Source organism: Anastrepha obliqua, chromosome 4, assembly GCF_027943255.1.
Source record: "Anastrepha obliqua isolate idAnaObli1 chromosome 4, idAnaObli1_1.0, whole genome shotgun sequence".
NCBI lineage: Eukaryota > Metazoa > Arthropoda > Insecta > Diptera > Tephritidae > Anastrepha > Anastrepha obliqua.
The window spans coordinates 43978264-44004833 of NC_072895.1; the positions used below are offsets into that span (position 1 = coordinate 43978264).

General features: G+C 35.8%; 1 protein-coding gene across 1 annotated transcript in view; it reads right to left on the bottom strand.

Moving 5' to 3' along the window:
- LOC129246239 (uncharacterized) overlaps nucleotides 1–25480 on the bottom strand; it is a 135571-nt gene extending 110091 nt beyond the window's left edge. The window contains exon 1 of the mRNA XM_054884887.1: nucleotides 23346–25480. Coding sequence (XP_054740862.1) covers nucleotides 23346–25480 — 2135 coding nt within the window. The remainder of the gene's footprint in view (nucleotides 1–23345) is intronic.
- Between the last annotated feature and the right edge of the window lie 1090 nt (nucleotides 25481–26570).

A 26570-nucleotide genomic window follows, 5' to 3' on the forward strand; every position in this document is an offset into this window, starting at 1 on the left:
TATGAAAATATTGTATGCAAAAAAATGAATTTTTTAAAATCAACACCATACACATATGTTTCACATTGGAACACTAACTCGCAATTTTTGAGCGATTTCAAGCTTTCACTTCATTATACTAAAAAAAAAAACATAACTGGTACACTTTTTGGGAAACCTTTTAACTCAATAGAAGGATCTGCGTCCGCCGTAGCCGAATGGGTTGGTGCGTGACTACCATTCGGAATTCGGAATAACGGAATTTGGTTCGAATCTCGGTGAAACAATAAAATTAAGAAAAACATTTTTCTAATAGCGGTCGCCTCTCAGCAGGCAATGCTAAACCTCTGAGAGTATTTCTGCCATGAAAAAGCTCCTCATAAAAATATCTGCCGTTCGGAGTCGGCTTGAAACTGTAGGTCCCTCCATTTGTGGAACAAAATCAAGGCGCACACCACGAATAAGGAGGAGGAGCTCGGCCAAACACCCCGAAAGGGTGTACGCGCCAGTTATATACATATATATATATATATAAATAGATTTTTTCAAAACATATTTTTTTCAACATATTTTCCGGTTTTCCTTATTTCTGGCATTTAACTTGAATTTTGATGTTTGGTGTATTAAGGAACTTTTAGTATTTTAATATCACAAATGTTTTTGTGGTATATTTAAGGTTCAATATAAACTAAATATTACTTCTCTATCCTTCTCGCATTCCGCATTTTCGTATGGGAAATTGTTTGTCATCAAATTAATAGGTAAAGTCAAGAATGATTGGTTACAAGGTTTGGCCAATAACTATGATTAAAAAAAAAAAAAACTATGGGAAGAACTTCGGCTGTCACAATACATTGTGTTAATTTTTTCAGATATAACTAAACATTCTTAGTTTTTTCGTAAACAAACCGATACTTTACCACTGCTATGTCAGCCCATCAACGATTCTGTCAAATTTGCTGAGAGCCGGCTAACGGTCTGATATTGGCCACACCAGTACAAATCTTTTCACCAATGGGTAAGGTGTGCGTTGAAAATAGAGTTGAAAGCAGTGTATTCGCACAAAACCGCATATGGCATGTATATGTATACACTGGTTAACAAAATAGTTATTCAAAAATTAAAAATTTTTTTTAGGTTTTACCTTCTTGCTCTGGCATTCATTAATATTTATTAACACATGAATTTTTTTTTTATTTAATAAATAAATGCAAATTAGGAGTAAGCTTATGCTTCAACATATGAACAATTGCTTTTCCGATCCGGTGTCTAGATTTTGAAGGTGAATTCAAAATTCAGAGTATGCAGTTTTTTCTGCTTGACGCAGCCTGAGAAAAAGTTTGTTAAAGCAATTTTTTTGTCGCACAGTGTAGTGAGTTATAGGGAATGCAAATTATTTTGGAACACTTTACGCTATATTTTTTTATTATCAAATACTTGTAAGCTGTTTTTTGCACCTTTTTAATAATTCGAGATAAAATAATTATAATGAATGGTTTTTTACATTTAAAAGTAGGAAAGTCGTTCCTTAAAAATCGTTATATTGAGTACAACTGGCAATATTACACTCTCTAGTTGATGCTTTTGTGCCAAATAAACATTAAAACTTATTCTCTGGCACCCAAAAATCTCACACAAAAATTTTGTTTCAAAAAAGTGTGATTGAAATTCTTTTATTATTGGTGATTAATAACTAAAATTGAAAATAACGCGGCTTGAAGTCCCTTTGGGAGCTACGCTTTCATGTACTTGTGCATTATTGCCAGTAAAATACTTAAGTCGCCGGAAAAAACTCGGTTACATTATTTAAGAAAAATTCACCCACCCTAATGTGTATGCCTATTTACAAATGTATATTCAATTAAAATTAAGTACAATTAATTTCTTTTTAATTTCAAATCAAATGCACTTCACGGCTTATTTGGCCTGTGCATTCTAGCTTTAAGTAGATTAAATCTGATCTTACGCGCTAATATGCGTATATACAATACATACATATCTATAGCTACATAAACGTACACTATATGTATATATAAGTACATATGTATGTATTCTTACAAAAAAAGTGATTCAGCGCATCACTTTGAACTTGTTTCTGCTTTCATCTTTGCTCCACTTGTGCGCTGCCTTTGCTACCTAGGCTGATTCGATTCTTTTTACAACTTTTTTATCGTCTTATTTTCGCGTATACGACCACCCATGTTTCACTGCTTAATGTCGACTTTAATTACATTTTTCCATTTTACATACTGACTAAGTACAGAGCAACGGGCGGAGGATGTAGTTGGACAGGAGTTGACGGTGGATTTTAAAAACGGCCAGCATAAGCCGCCAGAGATAATAATGAATTTTTTGAATTGATACGTGCCATACGGAGGGTCGCAATACAAGCAAGATGAGCTTGTATGTATGTATACAAACTTAAGCAATAATTTGCCTACTCACTACAGCTTCAAAGCTTTTTTGGTATAAATTTGAATATGTGTGAGTGCCTAGCTGCGAACATTTGCATTGTGTTATTCCCCTGTAGCCTGGATAAATGGCTGACTGACCTTCTCACGCCCGGCGGCTGACCGGCATGGTCAATTGAAATACGAGTATCTATGAGTAAACATACTCACACATCCATGCATATATAGTATGTATGTACATATTTATCTACGCGTAATTTGTTGATATTTGCAGAATACTTTGTTTTCACATAACTGACTATTGAAAAGCCATTAACGTGCTCACACTGAGGACTACTACTCACCTATTCGCTCTCTCATATTTATATACAGATGTATGTATGCATGTATGTATGAATGAATTTATGTAAATTGCGCAGATTAGCGCACTCACCAAGTGCATACCATATACATATATACGTATATACAGTTTGTCAAGAAAGTGTCTTGACATCTATTACTCTAACGAAACTCAGACATCTTGCTTAAGAAAATTTGTATTATTTCAACTACATTTGTCAACATCAATTTGTTATTACATTTTGCTATAAAAAAAGAAGTAAAATCGGGAAAGTTTTTCATAGCTATTCTAGCTCGTAATAAAAAATACCTTCCTGAAATCTTCGAGGATATCGAACAAAGCGCCAACAATGTCGGTCTGAAGATAAATGATAGTAAAACAAAGTACCCTGATCCGAAAGGAAACGCCGACCGGAAATTAAAGCTATTGGAAGCTATTGTTTTCAAGGAGTTCAGCAAAATACCTCTATATTTTTCTCAAAAACGACAACAATATGCACGATACAATACAAAACCGAATTGTGACCTCATATAAAACATACTTTGGATGGAAACAGCCAAAAATCAGGACGCCTCACAGTGCGGCCGATTCCCGAAAAGCTGGCCAAAACTCAAAAAATTAAGTAATTGATTCAAAATTTCTTACTCGGGGGTTGTCGGGGTCGCTGATTACGAATTTGATCTTAAAATTTTGAAAATCCACCCCCTTCCACCCCTATTGGCCACCCCCTCACGTGAAATAGCGTATATTCTATAACATAATCAAGATGCATGTAAATTTATATGTTTTCGGGGTCGCAAGGTAGCAAGTGGTAGCAGCTGAATCTTGTTTTATTCAGTAACCATTACTTTTTTGAGTAACCTTTAATAGGTTTCAAAGCAGCATATGACGGCGTTGTATTACTATACAGTTTGAAAACTCAAATTTTATAAAAAAAATTGCAAAAAATGTATCTACGTATTGCTGCAGCTAAAAATTTTGTGTCGAGGTATTGATATGTACTAAAGATTTCTCGTATTTTACTAACCTTCCGAAGATGATTCCATTTGGTTTTGTTCAATTTACTCCATTACAAAATCTTTCAAATGTGTACAACTTTCACTATTCATCGACAGTAATACGATGCTCAAACGAAGGCTACGTTGCGACTGAAAATACAGAGGATACTTAGGGTACATGACGTTGCTATGAACGGTTTTCACTACTCAAGGCATTACTGTAGCCAACCCAAAGACAAAAAAACTCTATCTAGAAACTTTTTTTTTCGACTTTTGGCCAGCTTTTTGGGAATCGGCCGCACTGTGCGCCTGGAAGGCAATTGTGAATGAAGTTAAAGCTCACCCCAAACTGTAGCGCTGCCTGATGATGATGATGATAAACAATTTGTAAGCCAATACTAGAAAAAATTATTCTCTTTAAAAATAACAAATAACAAAAAGCAAAAACAACGTGCCCTTCAAACATAGTTGTCTTTGAATAGAAATTATTTTTACAATTCAAATAATAGTTTTAAGTTATATATTTCAAAGAAATGAAATGCGAACCAGTACTTCGTAAACTTGGTAAGACTACCAAGAGCATCTAGAAGGCCTTGTAGTTTGCTTCTCATACAATTAATAAATATTGGATTGTGGCAGCTTGTGCCATACCTCTAAAATAATGTTTTTGAGCTCTGCTCGATCTTTTGGAGTGTTTTTTTGCCACTTTTCTTTAAATACGCCCACAAATTTTCTATTGGATTAATAGCAGTGCTTTTGGTTCGTATAGCCAAAACTTTACTGCAATTAAAATTATGCGGCATTCTGACCAAATGAGCTTTATATTTTTCATTGTTGTCCTGGTATAATTTAAACTGAGGTTTGTTGTCAGCAATGAAGCCAAATTTTGTTGTACTATTGGTCAATTGGCATCGCAGAATTTTAATATATTGTCATCTTATCTTCTATAAACACAAAACTACCCACATTTGAATTTTCTTCAAAAACCCCAGAGGAGACAATTTCCAACCGATATTAATAATTTTTTTCTTAAAATGCTCATAAATGATTTTGGAAGAGGTTGTCTAGACCCGAATATCAATTTCTTTTTTTTTTTATTGTGTCAAAACCCACCGTCTAATAGGGGATTTTTTATGAAAAGTTCAAAAATAACTCTAAAAACAAAAACAAAATAGTTTTTCAAATACGGTTTCGCATTTTTTTATTATAGGTACAATCAGCAGTGATACACCACACCAAGATCGCACACTTCCAATCTTCCTTAAGGAGTGAAATCAACTTATAAAAATCATCATCATGAAAACTAATTTTTTTCAAGGACAAATATAATATATTCACAAGAAAAATTAAAAAAAATTATATATAATATACATTTTGAGGTTGCTGATTAGGAATTCATTGTCGGTTTGTCTTAAAATTTTTGGAGTTTTCCTGAATTTTTCATAGAAATAGCCCTACAATAAAAAAAAATCGGTCCAGGCAATCTTCTTCAATTTACGACCATTTAAAACAGAAAATTATTAAAATTGTTCAACAATTGGACCCTGTAGCCATATATGAATAAAATGTGTAAAACAATCAATCCCCACTGTGTGTCGGTATAGTATTCCGCCTTTCCAGTTATTTTAAAGCGCTACTTGCACACTCTATTGGGTCTAACTTCGTAATACATCATGATGTTGGTCTCATCGCAGAATGTCACATCATCCCAGTAGTTATCTCGTTGAGTTAGGCACGTTCTTGCCAAAGATAAGCGCTTTTCAGTATGCTATGTGAAGAGCAAAGGCTTCTTTCGAGCAACTCGTAAAGTATAGCTGTGCTTCGGCCTCACATTCATCGTTAAGTTTACTAGCAAGACTTTTTGTCGAAATCTGCCGGTTTGCGGCTACTTTTCTCAACAAAATATATTCGGCGCGATCAGATATGTTCCGTGGTACTCCCTTTGCAGATTTTGGATCCTGGCTATTTTAATTGTTTGCACGAATTATTATGTTATAAAGAGTTTGTCGCGTTAAATGAAATATTTCTGATAACTGTTGCACACTTTTTCCCATTTTATAATTATAATGGACCAACTGAGTCACCTCAAACGATGTCCATTTTCCAGGCATTTTTGCATTCTTTTTTACGATTTAATATTTTTAATAAAAAAAACAATCTTTCGATTATCTCATGACTGATTGACGACTAACTCAGTATATAAAGTATATCAAATCAGTATAACGGTGGATTCAAAAAGTTTACCGTTACGAAGTAGTGATAACTATGTAAGTTAATGAAATAATTTTGAAAGGCAATGAATTCTTAATTCATTAAGGAGCAAAGTGCAAATAACTTGAATACTTTAGAATGGCAAAATATTTTTTGACAAACTGTATTCGTGTGTAGGCAAGCAGTCTGCCTAACGACTTCCACCACCAAACGTTATGTTCTTTATGGCCACGTTCGAAAGCCGCTTTGGCCGTTTGCTTGCCACATTGCAGATATGCATATACATACATATGCATACATACATACACAGGCCAATGAAACAGAATTGAATGTGAAGGTCTTTAAGCTTGAATCAACAATTTCTACCTCTCCCTTTTTCAAAGAGCTATACGTTTCCTTAATTAATACTTATTTGCTGTTGTGGTAAATGAAGAAGGCCCTCGTATTTATGCCTACGCGCCGTACTTATGCACATAGGTGCATATGGCATGTATGTATGCATGTAAGTAAGTAAGCGGTGACAGCAGCAGTCTTCAGACCGCGAATGTCAATTTAATGTGCGCAATCAATTTACAGGAATTTCAAGTATTAAATTACCGAGCAAAAGACTAAAGTTATGTATTCGTATTTTTATTTAAATTACAGAGAAATTAAAAAAAGATGATGAGGGGTATTGAGAAAAGAAAAAGTTAAAACAAAGTAACAATAAAGCGTTTAAAATGAGGGTTGCTACAGCAGCGGAGTTATGCTTTACATAGGACCAGAATCAGCTGTGGGGAAAATATGTTTCTGTTTGTGTATACTTGGGCTTTGTTTTACGGAACGCTGAGGGTGTGTACCCTATATTTGTATACCTTAAACTAGATGGTTCGAAAAACGGCTCATACTGGCGGGGAGTTATTAAAATCAGTGATAATATCAGAGTAGTCCCAAAATATATTCGGCTTCTTTTTTTGTCACGCATGCTAACATCATAAAAAGGCATATCCACGGTATAACCCTGAGCACTGATAGAAAAGTGAAGAAGAAGAAATACATTTTCGTTAAAACGAATGTCGCTGCCGTATCCTATTTCAACGAAATCACTAGAAGAGGAGAAGAGTAAAAAAATACGGCGGGCTAATTTATCTCTCGGCTGCTAAAGCAATGGATGAGGATTTTGAAAAATGAACCTTATAAAATGTTCCATAAAACTTCTTTAGATGGTTTTAAATTCCACGTTTTGGATCTGTCAATGACCAAAATGGAATGAGAATGACCAAAAATATACGGAAATATTAAGCTACTCTCAATATAGGCCATCACAAGGAAGAAATGCTCCCTCCAGTTTTTCAGCAACATTTTAAGAATCTTAAAAACACAAAATGATAAAACTGGCTTACTCCTTTAAAATAATTAATAAATTTTCATAAATTACTTCATTAAAGTTATTGCTTCAATTAAAACTCACAGTTCTTTATTGCTTAAAGTTATTTTTAGTGCATTCAGATAATTTTAATTTTAAAGTGGTCTGAGTTAATTCCAACTTTAAAAGGAACATTTTCGTATGAAATTCATACAAAACTTCATAACCATAATAAACTTCGTTAATCAAAGCTAATAAAATTCTAAAAAAGGTCGCATAATGTAAAAATATTTTTTAATAAATTCAAATGCAATTCATTAAAAATCTCTAAGCAAGAAATATATGACTTAGACCACTTTTATAATTATGGACACATTCACTATATACAACACAAAAGTATATTTTAAAGCTTATGAAGATTGCACAAGATGGGGTACAATTACCCTATCGGAAGATTTATAATTTTTACAAGCGGCGTCGTATGTACGTCAATCATATTTGACACTTGTGAACTACGAACAAGTAATGGAGTAAAAGGTGAAGGTTAAAATAAATATCTCCATCGCTCAAAAGCATTTGTTTTTTATTTTGTAAAAAAGTTATACAACAACAAAATTGGATGATTAATTTTGCGTCACCTTGTATAAGTGTTTTCGAAGCATATTTTAAGCGCATAGACTAAAATATATACAGCCATGGACTCATAAATAGCACAAGTGTGAACCGTACATGTTAAGTTAAGTTTTTAGTATGAGCTTTGCTTTGATCAAATAAATTGGTTTGTTTACATTTATTACTATTATTAAGCTTACATTTATGCGAGGAGTTTACTGTTTTTTTTTTCGATGGAATCTTTAGCGTTCTATTTTATTTATGCTTATTGCTGTTTTGAAGTGGACACAAAAATAGGACATTTTAACTTGTGCAGTGGACAGTAAGACTTTAATATTGTTTCAGCGATTTTTAGTATAATTTTTTGTTTCTTATAAAATTTTAAAGTAATTACTAAAAACAGGACGTGAAAAACACTGCACGCCGGAGAAAAGAGCTCTTATATACCGTATGAGTCAAATCGGAAAAAGCTATGCAGAAATAGCTGAAATGATGATGTGCTCTAAGAAAATGGTTTATAAAGCTCTTAATTTAGTTAAGAAATACTCATCCTACTAAGCAAAAAAAAAAAAAAAACGGAGAGAAAACCAAAGCCGCGAAGAAACTGATGTTAATGTGGATGGAGCTATAATACGCAAGAGCAAGGCAGATGATTTTAAGTCGGCACACCAAATAATGCTTGAAATAAACTAAGAATCTGGTCTACAGGTGTCCAGAAAGCTTGAAGAAAGACGACTTAACGAAGCCCAGTTGTTTGGTCGCATAAGCAAAAAATCTTCTCCTCTCAAAAAGACATACCAAACACCGACTTGCCTTCGCAAAAGCCCACAGAGACAAATCTATTCAGTTTTGGAAAAACGTACTTTAGACCGACGAAACCAAAATAAATAGGATGGAACCAGATGGGAAAACTATTGCACGTTGTCCAAAAAATCACGCGCCAAATCCTAGGTTCACAAAAAAGACGATTAAACACGGCGGAGGAAGCATCATGGTTTGGGGAGCTTTTTCCTGGCATGGTTTTGGGCCGATTGTTCGCATGATTGATAAAATGGGTAGATTTCAGTATCTGGATATTCTCCAGAATAAAATGGAGCCATTTGTGTTTGAGTTTATGCCATTAAATTTGACATTTATGCAGCACAATGATCCAAAGTATACTGCAAAGACAGTGAAGCAATGGCTCAGAAGAGAAAAAAATTAATGTACTGGATTCGCGGGCGCAGAGCCCTGATCTCAAACCAATACAAAATTTGTTAAATGACGTTAAGGTCAAAATCGCCAACAAAAATTTTAAAAATGTTGATGATTTGTGGGCCGCAGTTGAGGAGGCTTGGTACTCGATTCCAAAGGAAAAATGCCACAAGCTTGTAGGAAGCATGGAGCGACGGTTTGAAGAAGTTATCAAAAACGGTGGATATAGTACAAAATACTAATCTGGTAAAACAATATTATTACTTAAATATCTGATTTGTTCACTATTTTTGCTTTTATTTGGAATTTTCTAGGATGTGCTATTTATGTGTCCAGGGGGTTTCGTGAATTATCAACGTTCTCGTAAATTAAATCAGCACTTAATATAAATTCTTTTTGACCATTTTTTTTTTGTTTTAAAGTGGAAGTAAATCAGTTTTTTATTTTTTATGTTGCTTTTGTCCCAATAAAAAATAATTATTTAAAAACATGTTCAACTCTTTGCTTTCAAAGTCTAAATGTGCTATTATATGACCATGGTTGTAATCATATGTATATATGTATATTACGGTACTACTTATGTTATTTTTCAACTTTCAAAAAGTGCACGCGTCAACTTGCGATTTGCTTGTATCACCTAAATAAGGAATGCGTTATTATTATTTCTTTTTAGTTTGGGTTTAAGAGGTCGCTACTACGGGTCAAACTTTGCGAAAATGATAATTTGCTGTCCTATAAACTATCACATGCGAAGCACTTGAATAATTTATACTCGCCCTAACCACTATTAATGCTTAGCGTTAGGATTTTTTCTCATATATACCCAGTTGCAAAATTAAATACACACCACTATTTGTTTATAAAAATATAGTTCATAATACAGCAAAAACCTTATAATGTTTAGTTTCAAACTTTGCACAAAACTCTTAATTTTTTTTCGAAAGTTCATCAAAGCTTTCAACTTTTTAACCAGAATTCATAGAATGTTATGGGTATACTGTTCTATAGCCCAGAGATTTTCAGCGCAATTTTCAAATTGCTATCATGTTGCTGATTTTTGAATGTTTTTTTTTAGTTGACAGCGACAGGATTTTTCTTCCATGTAAAAAAATTCGAGCATTCAATTTGTTGGGAAGACAAAGTAATTTCATAATTTACGCGCTGTGATAATAAAGAGTTCCGTGAGTGTTCTTGTGTTTCAAGAAGCGGCGGCGTATTTGTCTAATTCGCTTTTAATGATTAGGCATAAAAGTGCTTAACTGCCTTAGTAAAAATTGTTTGAGTGGCGGTGCATTTCCATTTTTTTTTAATTAATTATAAATAAATATTACTTAAAAAATGCGAAAATTTACTTAACGTTTTTATGTTTTTGAGAAGGGAAAATAAGATTGATAAAAATTACGAAAAACAAAAAACAAATCCAAGTTAATTGAAAAGCAATGTACGCAAAGGGCTATTGGATACGTTGGGATGTTTTTATTATATTTCGATAATTTCTGATTAATTTTGTTATATAATTTCTGTTGTTCAAAAATTTAGCCGTTTTCAGGATATTAGCTCTAAGCTACAGGGTGTGCCATATAGCGTTTGCTTTTTGAACCACCTATTTTTTTGAGAATGGTAAAACAAATGACATGTCAAATGTATTTATAATTTACTTAAAGGTTTGACATTTACGAAATGGGACGCTATATGCTTGAACAAAATTGGGAAATATTGAAAACCTATTTCCAAAGTGGTGAGTCTTCTTTTTCTTTTCTTATTTTCACATCGGTGGCTACGTCAATAAGCAAAATTGTCGATTTGGGGCTCAGAAAATCCACACGTTACTGTAGAGAAGCAAATGCATCCACAACGAGTCACTGTTTGGTGCGGTTTTTGGTCTGGCGGCATCATCGGACCATTTTTTTCGAAAATGAGCGAGGAGCCGCGGTTACAGTAAATGGCCACCGTTACCGTGACATGCTCAACGAGTTGTTTCCAAAAATTGAAGAGGATGACATGAACGACATTTGGTTTTAATAGGACGGTGCAACTCGTCGCACTGCCAAAGTTACACTCGAACTTTTGGCTACCGTTTTTGAAAACCGAATAATCAGCCGAAATTCCGATATCAATTGGTCGCCTCGGAGCTGTGATTTAAACCCGTTGGACTATTTGGGGAGCCGTTAAGGACAAATGCTATGCGAACCATCGAGAGACGATTGAGCTTTAAAACACGAAATCGAAGTTGCCATTCATGAAATTGGAGCCCAAACAATCGAAAATGTGCTTAAAAATTGGGGTTGATCGAATGACCTACTGTAAAGCCAGTCGTGGCAGTCATTTGAACGATATTATTTTTCATTCATAAATGACAATGTTCAATCTTCAAAATGAAAAAAAAAGTTTGAAAAAATATTGATTAGTTTTTTTTATGGCCGATTCAAAAAGCAAATTTTACATGGCCCACCCTATATGATTTAAAAATATATATTTTTTTTCCTTGCACATCTATTTATATGTTAGTGCAATGCGTAAATACTATTCTGTGTTTAGTTAAAGAGCATACCAATTTATTAAAATCGTCAATAAAATATCAACCAAGCCCAAGGCTATTAAAACGCATTTACATGAGGCAATTTTTAGACAGACGATACTCGTTTGAAAAATTGCTTGGCAAAAGTTGACCTTCTGTCTACTTTGAGGCAAGCGCCTTTTTTGCCAGATTTGTTGAATATCCATTTGAATGAGCCTTTTTGAAGAGATGCTTGATAAAGTTTTGAAATTATGATTTGCACTACACTACCTCACATCACATTAAAAATTTCTTTCTTCTTCGTTCCTTAAAACATAACTGCTATGGCACCTTTTTAAAAGCTGATCACTGGGACTACTGATATTTCGAATGAAGATAAGCTGTTTTATTTATAAAGGTAGATACATACGAGTATATGCGCATTGCTATTTTCAGGGAAAGAGCTTACTAAGTACGCACACAAAATTGTTTTTCCAAGCCCTGAAAAATATTGTATGTACTGTAATCAACTGGATAATCACACTGGAGATCAAGAGAGATATTTCTACATATATACTTTTCTAAATATACTTTTATATTCCACACAAACGCAAAAGAATGATACTGTAAGATTTTGCTATATAAAAACATATATTAGTTCGTGTCACTCTCTCACACCTAAACATTTTACGATGAAAGCCACCCAAAACCATTGCAAAATTCTTAAGAATTGCAAATTGCGCTCCAACAACAACAACATCAACAGCTTCAACACTACACAATTCAAACATTCACCTCATAAATCAGATTTATAACCAGCTACTTAGTTTCCATAGATGGTAGCTGGCCAAACTGAAAGCAATGAGAAAGGTGTGCACACTAAATGAAGCTGTGTGTGTGTGTGAGGAAATTGCCGCGTTGCACGCAAACAAAAGATTTGCGCGTTAGCATTTCGCTTTTTTCGCACATGCATCTTTTGTGCAAAATGCGATGCGATTCTAAGTGGAGGTGAGTAGCAGCTGTGTAGACTAAGAAGTCGCACACAAATGCATGCAAATGAAGCGATAAAAATGTTGAGCTGCGTATCTTGTGTTGGCTGCAAAGTCGCCGCGAAGAAAGATGGCACAGACTATCGAATGGTGCGATTTACGAGCCGTGTTTGTCATAGGCCTGCTGGACGGTCAGGCAATGCCGACTAGGGCCGCTCAATGCCGAGCGAACAAACAACTGTCTTGAGTATATTTATAAACTATACCTCTTTTAATTTTATTTTAATGTTGTTATTACTGTTGTTGCGCCATTTACTCCACTACCTTAGCAGCCAGCTGCCAAGTGAGATATATCGCAACGATATCAGCAAACTATTCATCGACCATCGACCATTGACCATCGGCTATCTTAGCGGGAGATTTGCAGTGTGCATTTCTGTCTGCGGCTAGGGATCTTAATTTTTCTGACTTAACTGAATGGGCGTGTTGATGTTGCCACAATGCTGCTGCAATGACATAGTACAGCATGCGGCACACTGCAAGCATGCAACATAAATGTGTGGTTATTAAAACGACATATGGAATTTATGAGTGGCAATATTCGCATGCCTTCGTGGCGACGCATCAGTTAAATACTCGTACACGCAAGAGTGCCGCTCACGAAGTGGAGCGCGGTGAGAGTATGTATGTATGTGCATAGGCACATGTCGATACAAGTCAGAGTGGCTGCAGGCGAATTGCTGGAATTCAATTGGTTTGCACTGCAAAGGTGGGGAATAAGAAATGTTGAATATACTTGGAGTGGGTAAATTAATTAATATGTTTACCAATAGTACGCAGTGGAGTTAAGCTTTTGAGTGGGATATTCCCTTATTCGAATATTGTGGGTTCGATTATTGCCTATCACAATAATATGTCAATTTTTTAGTGTATTTTTTCCAGGACAAATGCTTTCTATAGAAATAATTTCCAAGTTGGATGCAACGTATAGGAGTTTATGATTAAATTTTAAGCAAAAAAACGCACGAAAACCAGAAGGTGCGGAAGAGGCTGGGGGTAGGTAATGGCATTACTCACCTTTTTTGCACTTAAGAATATTCTGTTAAGGATGTCATTTAGATTAAGGATGTCATTTTTTTAGATATTTACTTAAAGAGTTAATCCTAAACTTATAGAATTTAAGTGTAAAATAGTTAAACAATTTTAATTAGCTTGAAGTCAGCTGTAGATTTAAGTAAACTAAAACTTTGTGGTATGAGTGCTTCCAGAGGCTGAATAAGGTTAGAAACTTATTGCTTATTATGTAGAATCATCTGGTGGGTCATAGTGGCCGTCGTAGCCGGATGGGTTGGTGCGTGATTACCATTCGAAATTCTCAGAGAGAACGTTGGTTTAAATCTCGGTGAAACACCAAAATTAAGAAAAACATTTTTCAATAGCGATCGTCCCTCGACAGACAATGGCAAACCTCCGAGTGTATTTCTGCCATGAAAAAGCTCCTCATAAAAATATCTGCAATTCGGAGTTGGCTTGAAACTGTAGGTCCCTCCATTTGTGGAACAACATCAAGACGCACATCACAAATAGGAAGAGGAGCTCGGCCAAATACCCAAAAGGGTGTACGCGCCAATTATATATATTATATATATATAAAACGCCAAGTAATTTCTAAAATTGAAATTGACCACCGAAAATATTATATATGGATGTTTTACCTAATGCCCGCTGATGAAGAATTACCTAACACCTTTGGTTTTCATTCAGAAATCCGTAAGTGTGGTAAATTGTATTAGCCTTTCCTTAAAAATAGTCCTAATATGGGAGGCGCTAAGGTCATAAGGGAAAGCGGTGATTTTTTCACTCGGGCTTGCAGTTTTTGAAGAGGCCCGGCAAGCGGTGGCGCAGCGTTTTAGCAAGAATCAATAACAAAAAGTACAGTTTCTCTATGTTTTAAAACAAAATTGTCCAAAAAGCTGCGTTTTAAAGTTACTATTGATATATTCCAGTCAGCTAAAGTGAAAAAAGTACGGTCACGTACGTCTGAGAGAATATTTTAATTTGATATTTCCTTGTTTTATTTTTATTAAATAAATAAATAATTGACGTGTGCACTTCTGTTAAGGGTTTGGCCCAGTTCCTCTTCTTATTTGTGGCGCGCGTCTTTTTTTCACAAATAGAGGGACTTTCAGTTTTAAGCCGAAAATAGCTTAAGTAGAAAGTTAAGTTATTGGAAAGACTTATAAATTATTAGAAAAAATGTCTGCTGAAAAAACATATCTGTAAAATATAAGATAGTCAGTAAATGACTATTTAACGAGCTGTAGGATGTGTAAATATAATGCAATATATACTTCTTTGATTGGACTATTTGGAATAACCCTCTGGGGTAATAATAAGTAAATAATATACGGCGAAAAATTTTTACAACAAATAAAAAAAAAAAATCCGAACTGATAACAATTCTTTTCGTAACTCGATTTCGAAATTACTAAAATCAGTAAAAAAATCCAAGGGAGACATTTTTTCTATAGCATATTTAATTTTTTTTTCAAGTGGTTAAGTTGGTTTCATTCACGATTTCAATGGAAGTTACAATTAAGAGGCAAAAAGTATTAAAATCACTAAACTTTCGTCTATTTCACTTAAAGCGTTGGCTTCCAGTGTAACGATGGTGATCACAGCACAGATCTTATTTCAGGTACCATAAATATTCATTAATTGAAACTGAACACTTTTTCTTAATTTCATTTTAAGTAATATGAGCTAATGGCTTTGATTTCATGCAATACAATAATTTTTCTTCAATATAAATTTTTAAGTATTCTTATACTTTTCGCTGTAGATCATAAAGGTATATGTAGAACCACTTTTGATCCAATCAGTAGTGAGGCATTGGCAGCCATCGTGTTAAACTATTGATGTGAAGAAAAACGATATGCAAGGTGAAGTCCAAAATAAACAAGAATGACGTCATAAAAGTTTTTTTGATGGTGCCATCTTCTTAATGAGTTAATGGTTAGAATTTACTCCCTAGCGGATTTCCAGTGAAAGCTTGGTGACATTTGGTTCAGTGGAAGCGAAGTTATTGTGTCTATAGTGTCAGTATGTTTGTGTCATCGGTACAAAAATGAGTTTTGAGCAAAGAGCTAATATCAAATTTGGTTTTAAAATGGGTAAAACGACATACCGAAACATTTGAGTTGATGAAAAAAGTTTATGGCGATGATTGTCTATCTCGTACCAGAGTTCATGACACACATGTGCCCATTTACTTCCGCACAAGTTAACTGAGGACCAAAAATCGCTCAGAATTCAACATTTGAAAGACTTCATTAAAAAGGCGAGAAAAGACGAGAACTTCGTTTACAACATTGTAACTGGTGATGAAACGTGATGTTGCCGAATGGAAGGCACAGACGACCCACCAACCAAAAAAATCGCGTTTGGAGAAGTCAAAACTCAAGTCGATGCTCATTTGTTTTTACGATTCCAACGGAATTGTCCACAAGGAGTTCGTGTCAAGGAGCAATTTTCTATCTTGGTGTTTTGAAGCGTTTGTCGCATCGCATTCGTCGAATTCGCCCTGAATATCGCAAAGGAGGAGGCTGACGCTTATTGCTTGATAATGCACCATCTCATTGATCCACTCTTGGGCCTGAGTTTTTGACTAGAAATCTCATTTTAATCATCAATCGCCTGATATGGTTCTCTGTGAATTCTACCTATTCGGCAAATTGCATTTGCATGCGTCCGTAGAGGCCATCCAAAATGCTTATACCGACATCCTGAGGAAGATTCCGATCAATGACCTGAAACACTCTTTCGAAAAGTTTTTAGATCGCTCAAAGCAGTGCATCGAGGCCAGAGTGGACTATTTTGAATAAATAAACTCGAAGTTATCAGAACAAAGCTCCTGTCGTTCATATTTTAGCTCAGTCTGGCTTATTTTGAACTTCACCTTTTATGTATGATATGTATATAATTTTGAGAAAAAAATGTCAATTAATATATGTCTGTAAAAACAGACTAAATTTGCAAAAAGTTACAAAGATATGAAAACAAATATAGGTTTGTAATTACATCAGTAAAATACATGCGTGCGTAAATTACACGCCCATTCTGCACGTGTGCCACAACAGCAGCACATCGTAAAATCCAACTAGTCTGCAGATCGGTTATTAAGCACCCAGAAAAAATGACTTATTGCGAGCAGCTGCTATTTGAGCATTTATGACTCGATTACCAAAAATCAACACGCGTATACGTGGATGCATATATGATATGTACATACATCTTAAAAACAGTAATTGCAGATTCTTAAAGAAACAAAAACAATCGAAAAGTGTGTCACGAAGCTGGATGATGCCTGCAATGCCGGCGTTTTTGTTTTACAACTTTTTGACAACTAAATAATGCCAATGCATCTCTGGCAATGCAAAAAACAAAAAACCCAAAGACACACATATGCTTATATAGATATAATGTTTCGCAGGCTGCATCTACATCCATATACTAGCCTTGCATGTATAGACACACATGTGTTTGTTTGTATTTGTACTTATATGCTTTAATGACACCGCCATTAATAATTCCCAATTTGCAACGCCTTTTCGATGTTGTTTTCGCCTTTTCGCCTTTTTGCTTATAAATGCTTGGTTGATTTGCTGGTTGGCTCATTAAATACCAATGGTCGAAAAATTTGGCCAAACAACTAATCGAATGCCACATTTGCGAGGCTCATCAATTTTCGGCCAAATGGCTTATGACATATTGTCGTTAGCTACGCCATACGGCACGAGAAAAGTGTTGTACAAAAATATAAGTAAATGAGCAGAAAAGCATAAAGCGAAATTAAGAATTATAATTGGTTGTTATTACTTTTTGCATAAATTAATTAGTGGAAGCGTGAAATAATCCTAGAGTTGCACATGGAATATGGGGAGAATATGTAAATAAGTACAAATAATATAACTAAATTTAATAAACATTGGCTTGAATCTGCAAAGAAATTCGCAAAAAGTAGCAAATAAAGCGTGTCTGAAAAAATTATGGTAGGCCAATATGTTAAAGTGCTTACATATTTACACACATATTTATTCAGCACCAACGAATTTAAATACTTTATGGATTTTATTTATGCGTTTTCTTTTTTTTTTAATTTTGAATAATTTCTTAATGAGCTACCTATTTATATGGAAATTTGTAGTTAATTTAGAAATAGGTGGCAAAGAGTGCAAGAATTTGTAGCCGCTCTTGCAAAATATTTGATTAGCATTGCAAGCATAGAAAGTCTATCAGACAGAGGTTCATTAAGGGATCAAACCTATTTCTCGGTTCACCAAAGGAACTGCCTAATTGCCTGGCTTCAATTGCGTCGAGTATTCAGTAAACAACTTTTTTTTACTTATATGCAATATATATAAATGTTAAATTTGAATTATCTTACAAAGCTAATGACACTAGCTACTAAGACTATCGGCCTGAATGTATTCTAATGGATTTAATATAAGCTAATAAAGCATTTTTTGAATAGAATGAAACTAACTAAAATGAATTAATTTATTTTGAGCGTGAATAAAATTAATTTGAGCTTCTATGGAATGCCTTATATCGCTTGAAACGATCAGTCTGCTTAAGATACAGGCTTTGCGCAGCCATTAAGGCATCCAAAGTTTTCGTATGGCTACTCTCCATTAAGTCTAATATTAAACCGCAGATGAACGACATGAACCAAACCCTTCAGTTATGGGCAGCAAATGTTTCACATACAGTCTGGTTCAATTGATTAGAGACAATAATTTTTATGAAAGCAAATGGTTATTGAAGCAACTGTATTTGATCTATTACCACAAAAGTTCCTGATAATTCCAGTGATGACTGTATTTTGCTCGAAAATAAAAATGCTTCAAAATATTATTCCATCTAACCGTATTTTGCAGCATTAAAACTTCTGCAGCTTGAATTAACGGTTCACTTGAACAGACAAACTCAGTTAGCTTACATTATTTGCGCATGAAAAGAGATCGTTTCTTTAAGCATTCATTACGTTTGGTCGCAAACTTCCTAATTCTAATAAAATGGGAAAGCAGAAAGGCTTAACAAATCGCAAAAAAGAACAAATCGATATCTTGACGACATAGAGACTTTCAAATCGACAAAATTGCCAAAAAAAAAAATTGTCGAAGTTCAAACGTTGTGGATCCTTACGTGAAAAAAGGTTTCTCCTCTGGTAAGAACCACCAAGGCAGAACTGTGATGGAAACCGGAAATCCAACAGCAAGAGTTAAATGGCAAATGTTACAGTCAGTAAATCCACCATTTGAAGGGCTATTCTAAAAGCCACATCTGAAGCATAAAAAATGACAAAACATCGCAAATAAATTTGGCAAAGAACGCCGTCTCGATTTTGAAAGGGGTGATATGACTTGGAGTTCTGTTGCAAATAACGATCGTAGTGAATGGAAAAAAGTAATATTTAATGATGAAAAGAAGTTGAATCTGGATGGAAGCTTAGCTGATTTTCAGGGCAATCAACTCCCCTGATAAAGCTTCTCAAGGGAGAAAATTTGCCTCCTAATCGTTGGGTGTGATATTTTTAGAAGGTAGGTAGGTAGTTAGTTGGAAGTGGCAGTTGGTTTTTAAACCAACTTTCTTAGACAGTTGCCAGCCATTGTGATACTACAGTAGCAATTTACCTGCTACTCCTTGTTAAACAATTTTGTTTTAAGTGCGAACCCATTGATCGGGTCGAAACTTATATCCTTAAGGTCATAAGCATCGTGCAAGAACAACATTGTCAAAGAAGATGTCTGACAGACTCTTCCCCTCCATATTCTTGCAACTTCTATAATAGTCGAAATGTGCCACATTAAATTTAGACAGTGGCCTGTAAACTAAGCAACGAACATAGAGACGTTTCTCCTTGACCAATTGAGTAGCACCTTTGAGCGCATGACGTCCCATTTTTAGAAGCGAATACACGTTTTCTCGCCGGATTACACTTACTTTAGAATCAAGCATGAAAAAATTAGAGGCATTAGTTTTTAAGAGAAACGAAATCGGCATTAAACACGCTGTACGGCTAGCTTTAAATAATATTTATTTGGGCTGAACGGCTCCTTAGTTAGAGTTGCCGTTTTGATGTGTAGATCCTTATTCTTCAATAGTCGAGCTGGGATCAAGGCTCTGTTGATGCCATGGTGCAGACTCGAAGTGGCCAACTCCTTTAAGGAGGAGATCATCAAATCTCTTTGGCGTGCAGTTAACATTTCTCTGATCTGTTTTGCAGGACATATCAACATAGCGGGGAAATGAAATTGCTGATGAGCTTGCCAAGAAGGAGTCGACTTAATTGGTCTCGGAGGTCTCCTTCCTGGTGATCAGCATTCCTCTGCCTGTTGTTAAAGGGGAGTTAAACAACTTATTTCTTAGAAAAGCGCTGAGCAGATGAAGCTCCATTTCTTCGTGTCCTATTTCGAAAACCCTTTGGCTCCAGTACAATAGGCGCAGGACGCAAAGAGTCCTGGAGACTCCACGCTATTCAATTTCCAAACTCGTAGCTGTGTTTACCGGTTAATGGATGATCGGCATACACACAGAAAAGCTAGGTTTCCCATTTAATACCCATTGCAGAAGCTGAGACCTTTCAGAGAAGCATAGTGTTGAGCACTTTCTCTGTAAATATCCGGAATTTGCAGCTAGACGCTTAAGGTCACTAGGTGCTCCTTTCTTCGACAGCCTGTGGCAGTGCACCAACTTAAATCCCATCAGCCTTCTCCGTTACATCAATAGCTCTGGCTGGCTATAGATATCTGCGCGTTGGAGGGCTCAAAATGGTATCAAAATGCACGTTAGTACTTGGGGAGTACCAGACTGGTACTCCAACCATTTCACCTACCTACCTGTAAAATCAGTCTGATATATAATATTTAATTTAATTGGATCAAAAAAGCCTAAAGCTGACTGATTCAGATTTAAACTTCTTCGTGGGTTTGGTATCTACCCGTATGCCGGATTATCATGTCCTGGTTTGTCTTGTTAGTTTAAGATTACCCTTTCCAAGCCTTTTTAATGCCCAGTTCACTCTTGCAGCGTTTGACAAAACTGAAAATCGAAAGTGTCATGTCCCATGGCAAAGGGAACTCAGTGGTTAATTCACATTTCCATACCTGACATTATATTAAAACTCAGTCAAAGCTTCGTTCTAAACTCAGTAAAACTCTTGATACGCGCCTTATTGGGAGTAAAAAAAAACTAGTTTGAAGTCTGAAAAAAAGAATAACATTTTTTCCTGATTTTTATGCAATTTACAAACCCTTGACTCGCAAATCGAACGACTTTTTTGAATGAAAGCATAGTTGCACTTAAAACAGGAGAAATACGTTTGCTAAAAGCTCTGTTGAGCCTCAACTAAAATTTTTAGTCTGATCTTAGCATAATTTTTCAATATTGGCTCGAATGAACATCGAAGCATTTTTCGAAATTTATATTTTCATTGTACACTTCGAACAATGCTTATCTAAACACTTTGGCATCAAAATTTAATTCATTACTTATGAGTCGCCACGAAGCACGCCGGATATTAGCTATGAAGTTTTTAGTACAATAGACGTATTCATAAATTTTTTATATGCTTCCACAGCATGAGTGGAAGTGTGCTAGATTCATCATTAGTGCAGCTTTGAAATTCTTTGTTAGTTAAATAGCGTAATAACGAATTAAGTCAATTTATTGGTACTTCATTAAAAGTAATTGGTTCGGAAAATTTAAGTATTCTGCTTAGGAGAGTTACTAATACTCTTTTGAGTGCTTTCATAAAAAACTCAAAGGCCAGATTTATCAAAAAATAGCTGCCTCCATTTCTTGCTTATTTAATTTATCCATTTATTTATTTCTATTTATTCCAAGAAGCCTTTAATTTACAAATAATACATACAACCAAACTTAAAAGCTAGTCGGCTAAGCCTAACACAACACATGGAGGCCGCCTAAAATTTCTTTGATCAAATAAAATATTATGCAATCAACGACTTGAAATAGCAACTAAGCAGAGATTTATGTAATAATTCCATTGAAAACGATAAAAATTCTTTTTAAATCGATAAACAATAAAAAACAAGCTTTCGCTGATCTTCCATTGTTCACAGGCCACCACAACATTGTTTGTATGATGACATCTTGGCCACTGTTAAGTGAAGAATAAAATAATTTGACTGCTTTTTTTCTACTTCTAGTTTTAACATAAAAAATTAGACGCGCCCAATACAGCCATAAAAATGAAACAATAAAAGGCTGTTTAACGCTTAATCAACACTTTAGTGCTACAGTTCGGCGCAGCTATTGAAATGCTAATGGTTTTAGAGCAATATTTAGTTGTTTGAAGAGAAAGTCGGAGCATGCACGAATTAGCATTTTTTCTGAGCAGATTTCTAGGCCTACAAAAACTACAAGCATTTCTTTTGCTTCTAGTTACTACTGCAGCTACGAGTTTCGTATACCTACAGTGGCGAGCATAACTGAGTGCATGATGATTTTTTTTTTTTATGTTTACGTTTAACGAGTTGGATTTGTTTTTTAATTTTTTTATAAATATTACTCATTCTTTGACCTAAACTTTAAACTTGTACGAAGTTTGGAAAACTTCAAAAAATTTGCATATGCATTTTAAACTTTTTAATTTAAATTCTTAGAAAATTTTCGGATACACTGTAACATGGCTTATGCAATTTTAATTAAATAAGTGCAACTTTGAGGCAACTAAAAATCGGTTGGATTTGGGACAATTTTTTTTTGTGGTGCTTTTTGTTTTGATGTGACTTTTGGCAGTTTAGACGATATGAAAATGAATTTTTTGCCCAAGATGGTTTGACAAAAAAAAAAAACAAAAATAAACAAATTAAAAGAAAATCCATTTCAGTTTTCATAAATTTCATTTGGTACATGAAAAAATCTATATATAAAATTGTCAATCACCTTTTTTATAAATATCAAGAATCTTTTTTTCTGACGTCTTTTCGCTCTTTATACCAAATAAAAATTACTTGAAAAATGCGCAAGGTGGTTTGATAAAACAAACAAAATTAAAAGTATAAAAAAATAAATAATCTTTTTTTATAAAAATATAGACCCTTTTTTTCTCACAACTTTTTGCACTTAATTCCATATAAAAATTACTTACTTGTGAAAAAAAACTACGTAAGACGGTTAAAAAAAACACGCAAATTAGAAGAAATTCCACTTCAGTTTTAAAAAATAGCGTTTGATAAATAAAAAAATGTGCATAAAAAAAATCAATAATTTTTTTCTATAAAAGTGAAGAATTTTTTTTCTGACGACTATTTGCACTTTATTCAATATAAAAATCACTTTTTTTGCTAAACAAATTGAAACCACAAAAAAAACTAAAGAATGATTTTTTAAAAAACCAAGATGGTTACTCAATTACTTAAAACTTGCACTTCACTCTATCAAAATTCTATGGGTGATAAAAACTGCAGCTCGAAAGTTTTCTAAAACATTTAAAAATAAGAATAATCTCTGACATCAATTTTTTTTTTTAATTTTGTATAAAGTTTGAATGTTTGATTTATGTGCTTTTGGAAAATAATGAACAATATTTAATAAATAAATTACAAAAAAATAACAAAAAAATTTGAGCTCGAAAATCTATGCAAAAAAAGACTTAGAAGACAAAAAAAAATTTAACAGAAAATCAGTTTCGGCACTCAGTTATGCTTGCTACTGTATAAGTAGAAAGAAGAACCACTTACAGCTTATGTTGCAGGCATGTAGCTGCAGACTTTGTTGTTGACGCTAGTGACGCTGTTGCTGCTACTTTTTCGATTGCGTTGCTTGCTACCAATTCTCTTGACATTTTCTCTATTGCTTCTCCCTGCGCTGCACAATTCATATCCACTTCATCGCTCGTTGGTAAACGTGCCAACTGCTCTTCAATATCACTTAGTTGCGCATCCTCGGCTATGGGTGCTGTAATGCCGCAGCATTCGCCGCCATCTATCCAAACAGCATTACGATTACGACGCACTTTCAAATTGCGTAGATCGGCAACATTTAGCGCTGCTGGCAACAGTGTTGTTGTTGTTGCTGCAATTGTTTCTGTGACAGTTGTTGACATTGTTGCCTCATTTGTGGCAACTTTCTTTGCTACAGCAGTCGCGCTTACTGTCACCGCTTCAACTGCCGTTGTGCACATATTAGCTTTTGCAGTCGATGCTTTCGCAGTTGCTGCAACGCCAGGCATGTGCCACTTGGACGCTTTTTCGTCACGACGCAAATTGGCTGTAAGTTGAGCCACCTCAGCCTCAATTAATGCGTCTTCAGCATCCTCCATATTCTCTATATCAACATTGTTGTTGCTGCCATGTATATTTTGCTGACAGCACCCTGCGCTATTTGGCGTCAAGCGGAACGCTGGTGAGGCGCAACTCGCTTCAGATTGTGTTTCGCCATCACCGCACGAAATGCCCGATGACAGAAATGTGTCATCCAAATGGTGGTGGTGGTGGTGGTGTTTGCTACCGGAATGAGTTGGACAGGCTTGCCCCTTCGTTTTCGGCGTTGTTGTTGTTGTCGTGACTCTGGTCGCATTTGGTAATGGCTCGAAGCAACTTTGGCGACTAGTAGAACGACTCATATCATAGCTAATAAGACTGGATTGTTGTGAATGTGTCTGTGAGATGGCTGAGGGTGAAGGCAGTGAGCCAACAGTGGCCAAGTGGTCGGTGATGGAGCTGGCGCGCCACGACGCGCTAGCGACTGAAAATGTCTGCGACAACGCGTCGACATTTGGCAGCAGTGACAATTTTAACGGTTTTGTTGCATGTTGCAGAGAGCACTGCTGTGTTTGCAGTTGTTGTTGTTGCGCGATTTTAAGCACCTTCTGCTGTGGTTGCTGCTGTTGCACTTGTAAATCGCTTTGTTGCTCGCGTGGCTGCCACTGCCGTTCAACGCTGTGCGCTTGCTTGCTATGCTTGTGACAGCGCGCTTTGACCGCATTTTGTAACGGCGTGCATTCTATAAATGACGCGTCGGTAGCAGTTGGCGCTAATATTTGTCTGAAGGCGGCATTGCTCTTGCTGTTATTGTCACTGCAGTTTATGTTGCTTTTGTTGCGCCGTTCACCAATTTGATTACACGGCAACGTTTGCCTCTTTCCGCCATCTACTGCACACTCACTATTCTCCATGAATGGCGTACGGCGGCTGTGTTGACGCTTTTGGCCACACTTTGGCGCCTTCAATTTTCTCGGCGTCAACTTCGTGACTTTAGAGACGCTCGATTTGTGGCAGCTACTGTCGACGCGTTGCAATATGCTGCCACCAGCTGTGTTGGATTTGTGCTTGGTTGGTTTGGCAACCGCCAAATGTGACTGTCGCGCTCCGCTGGCATTTGTCGCAATCGCTGGCAACTCTTCGCTGCCTTCAATACCCGCAGCACTCGCAACGCCAGTCGCCGTTTTGGCACCTACACGCCGACGACTACGCCTTATGCTGGGCATATTGCGTGGAAATAATTTAGCGCAGTCATTTAATGAGCTCAGCGAAGGTTGGGATGCGCTCCCACTGTCCAGTGACAAAGCCGCTGAGCGCAGTGAATCAGCAGCCTCCGTATTACGGACGGCAACAGCGGTGTTGGTAGTGACTTTTTCTTTATTTATTATTTCAGTAACTTCTGTAGATTTTGATTCTTTTTTGGTCGTTTGTGTGTCGTTTGTATTGTAGCTAATTTCACGGTAAAATTTTGTCGGATCATGACCGTAAACAAAACAGATTTTCCACCAATTTTTTGTGGCTAGCAATTGGGCGCGGCGTCCCAACGTTTTTGGTAGCGGCAAATGTGGTCGCGCAGCCGTTTTTTGATTCAACGGTTGCAGAGCGTGTGACATTTTTACAGTTCTTAATAAATCAGGCACGACTTTAAGAATGTATTTGTTTTCAATTTATTTATTTTTTGTTTGAAAAACTAGCAACAATGCAACATGCACAAACAATAAATCAGTTTTACGCTACACTAAGGCTCGTTCACGCGCAACACCGCAAGCCGCGGCGGCTTCACGCCACTAACCAGCACTATAACACAAACAAAAATGTAACAGCATTGGCTCTTTCTGTAACACGCCTATTTTCAATACAATTTTTTTAAGCAAAAAATATGCAGAACGTGGCAAAACAGGAAAATTGCAGATAACGATGCAATGAAATCACGCACTCCCGATTGCCCATGCGGCCACAAACGTAAATAATTGCAAATCGATTGTTGCAATGGGGCCGAAATAATCAGTTAGACATTCGTCTGCCTGCCTTCGATTGCCAGCCAGACAATTACTGTCAATGGCAATTATTTTGATACACGACAAGACGACCGTTCGCGTTCTAATTACGTGCCCCGCATTCGCGCATAACAAAACCGCTTCAAGAATATCGACGAGTAAGCGTATTGAGTATTTGTGCTACAAATACTTAGATGGGCACTTGTGCGGTCATTCTGGATTTGTTTTCTGATTTTATTAAGTACTCGTCTGTAAGTATCTTTCAACAAAACAAATATATTCTATACGCATGCGCGCTCACGTGAAATGATGCTTAATTTCGGAAACCGGTCGATGTAACTCGACGTCATTGCGCGTCTAAGTTTCGTTGCAAACTAAATGCTCGCTAGTGAGCCCGCATGGCGTATAGGTGCGCTAGCGCATCGGCCAGAAATACTACAGCTCACTACTACCATCAATGGTAAGATCACCTTGGCGCACGATCCACAAAAACACGAACGCGCAGCATAATTTGATAACGACGAAATTCAAAAGAAAGTTGTTCATCAGCAAAAGAGTAGTAGCAGCAAGAATGCATGCGCAACACCCAGGTGAACATCAGCAAACTTGGCCAGCGTAAACATCACCAACAACACTACCACAATGCAAATATGAAAACAGTTTGTAAACAAAAAGAGACTCCAATGCACACCACACTTGTTACACT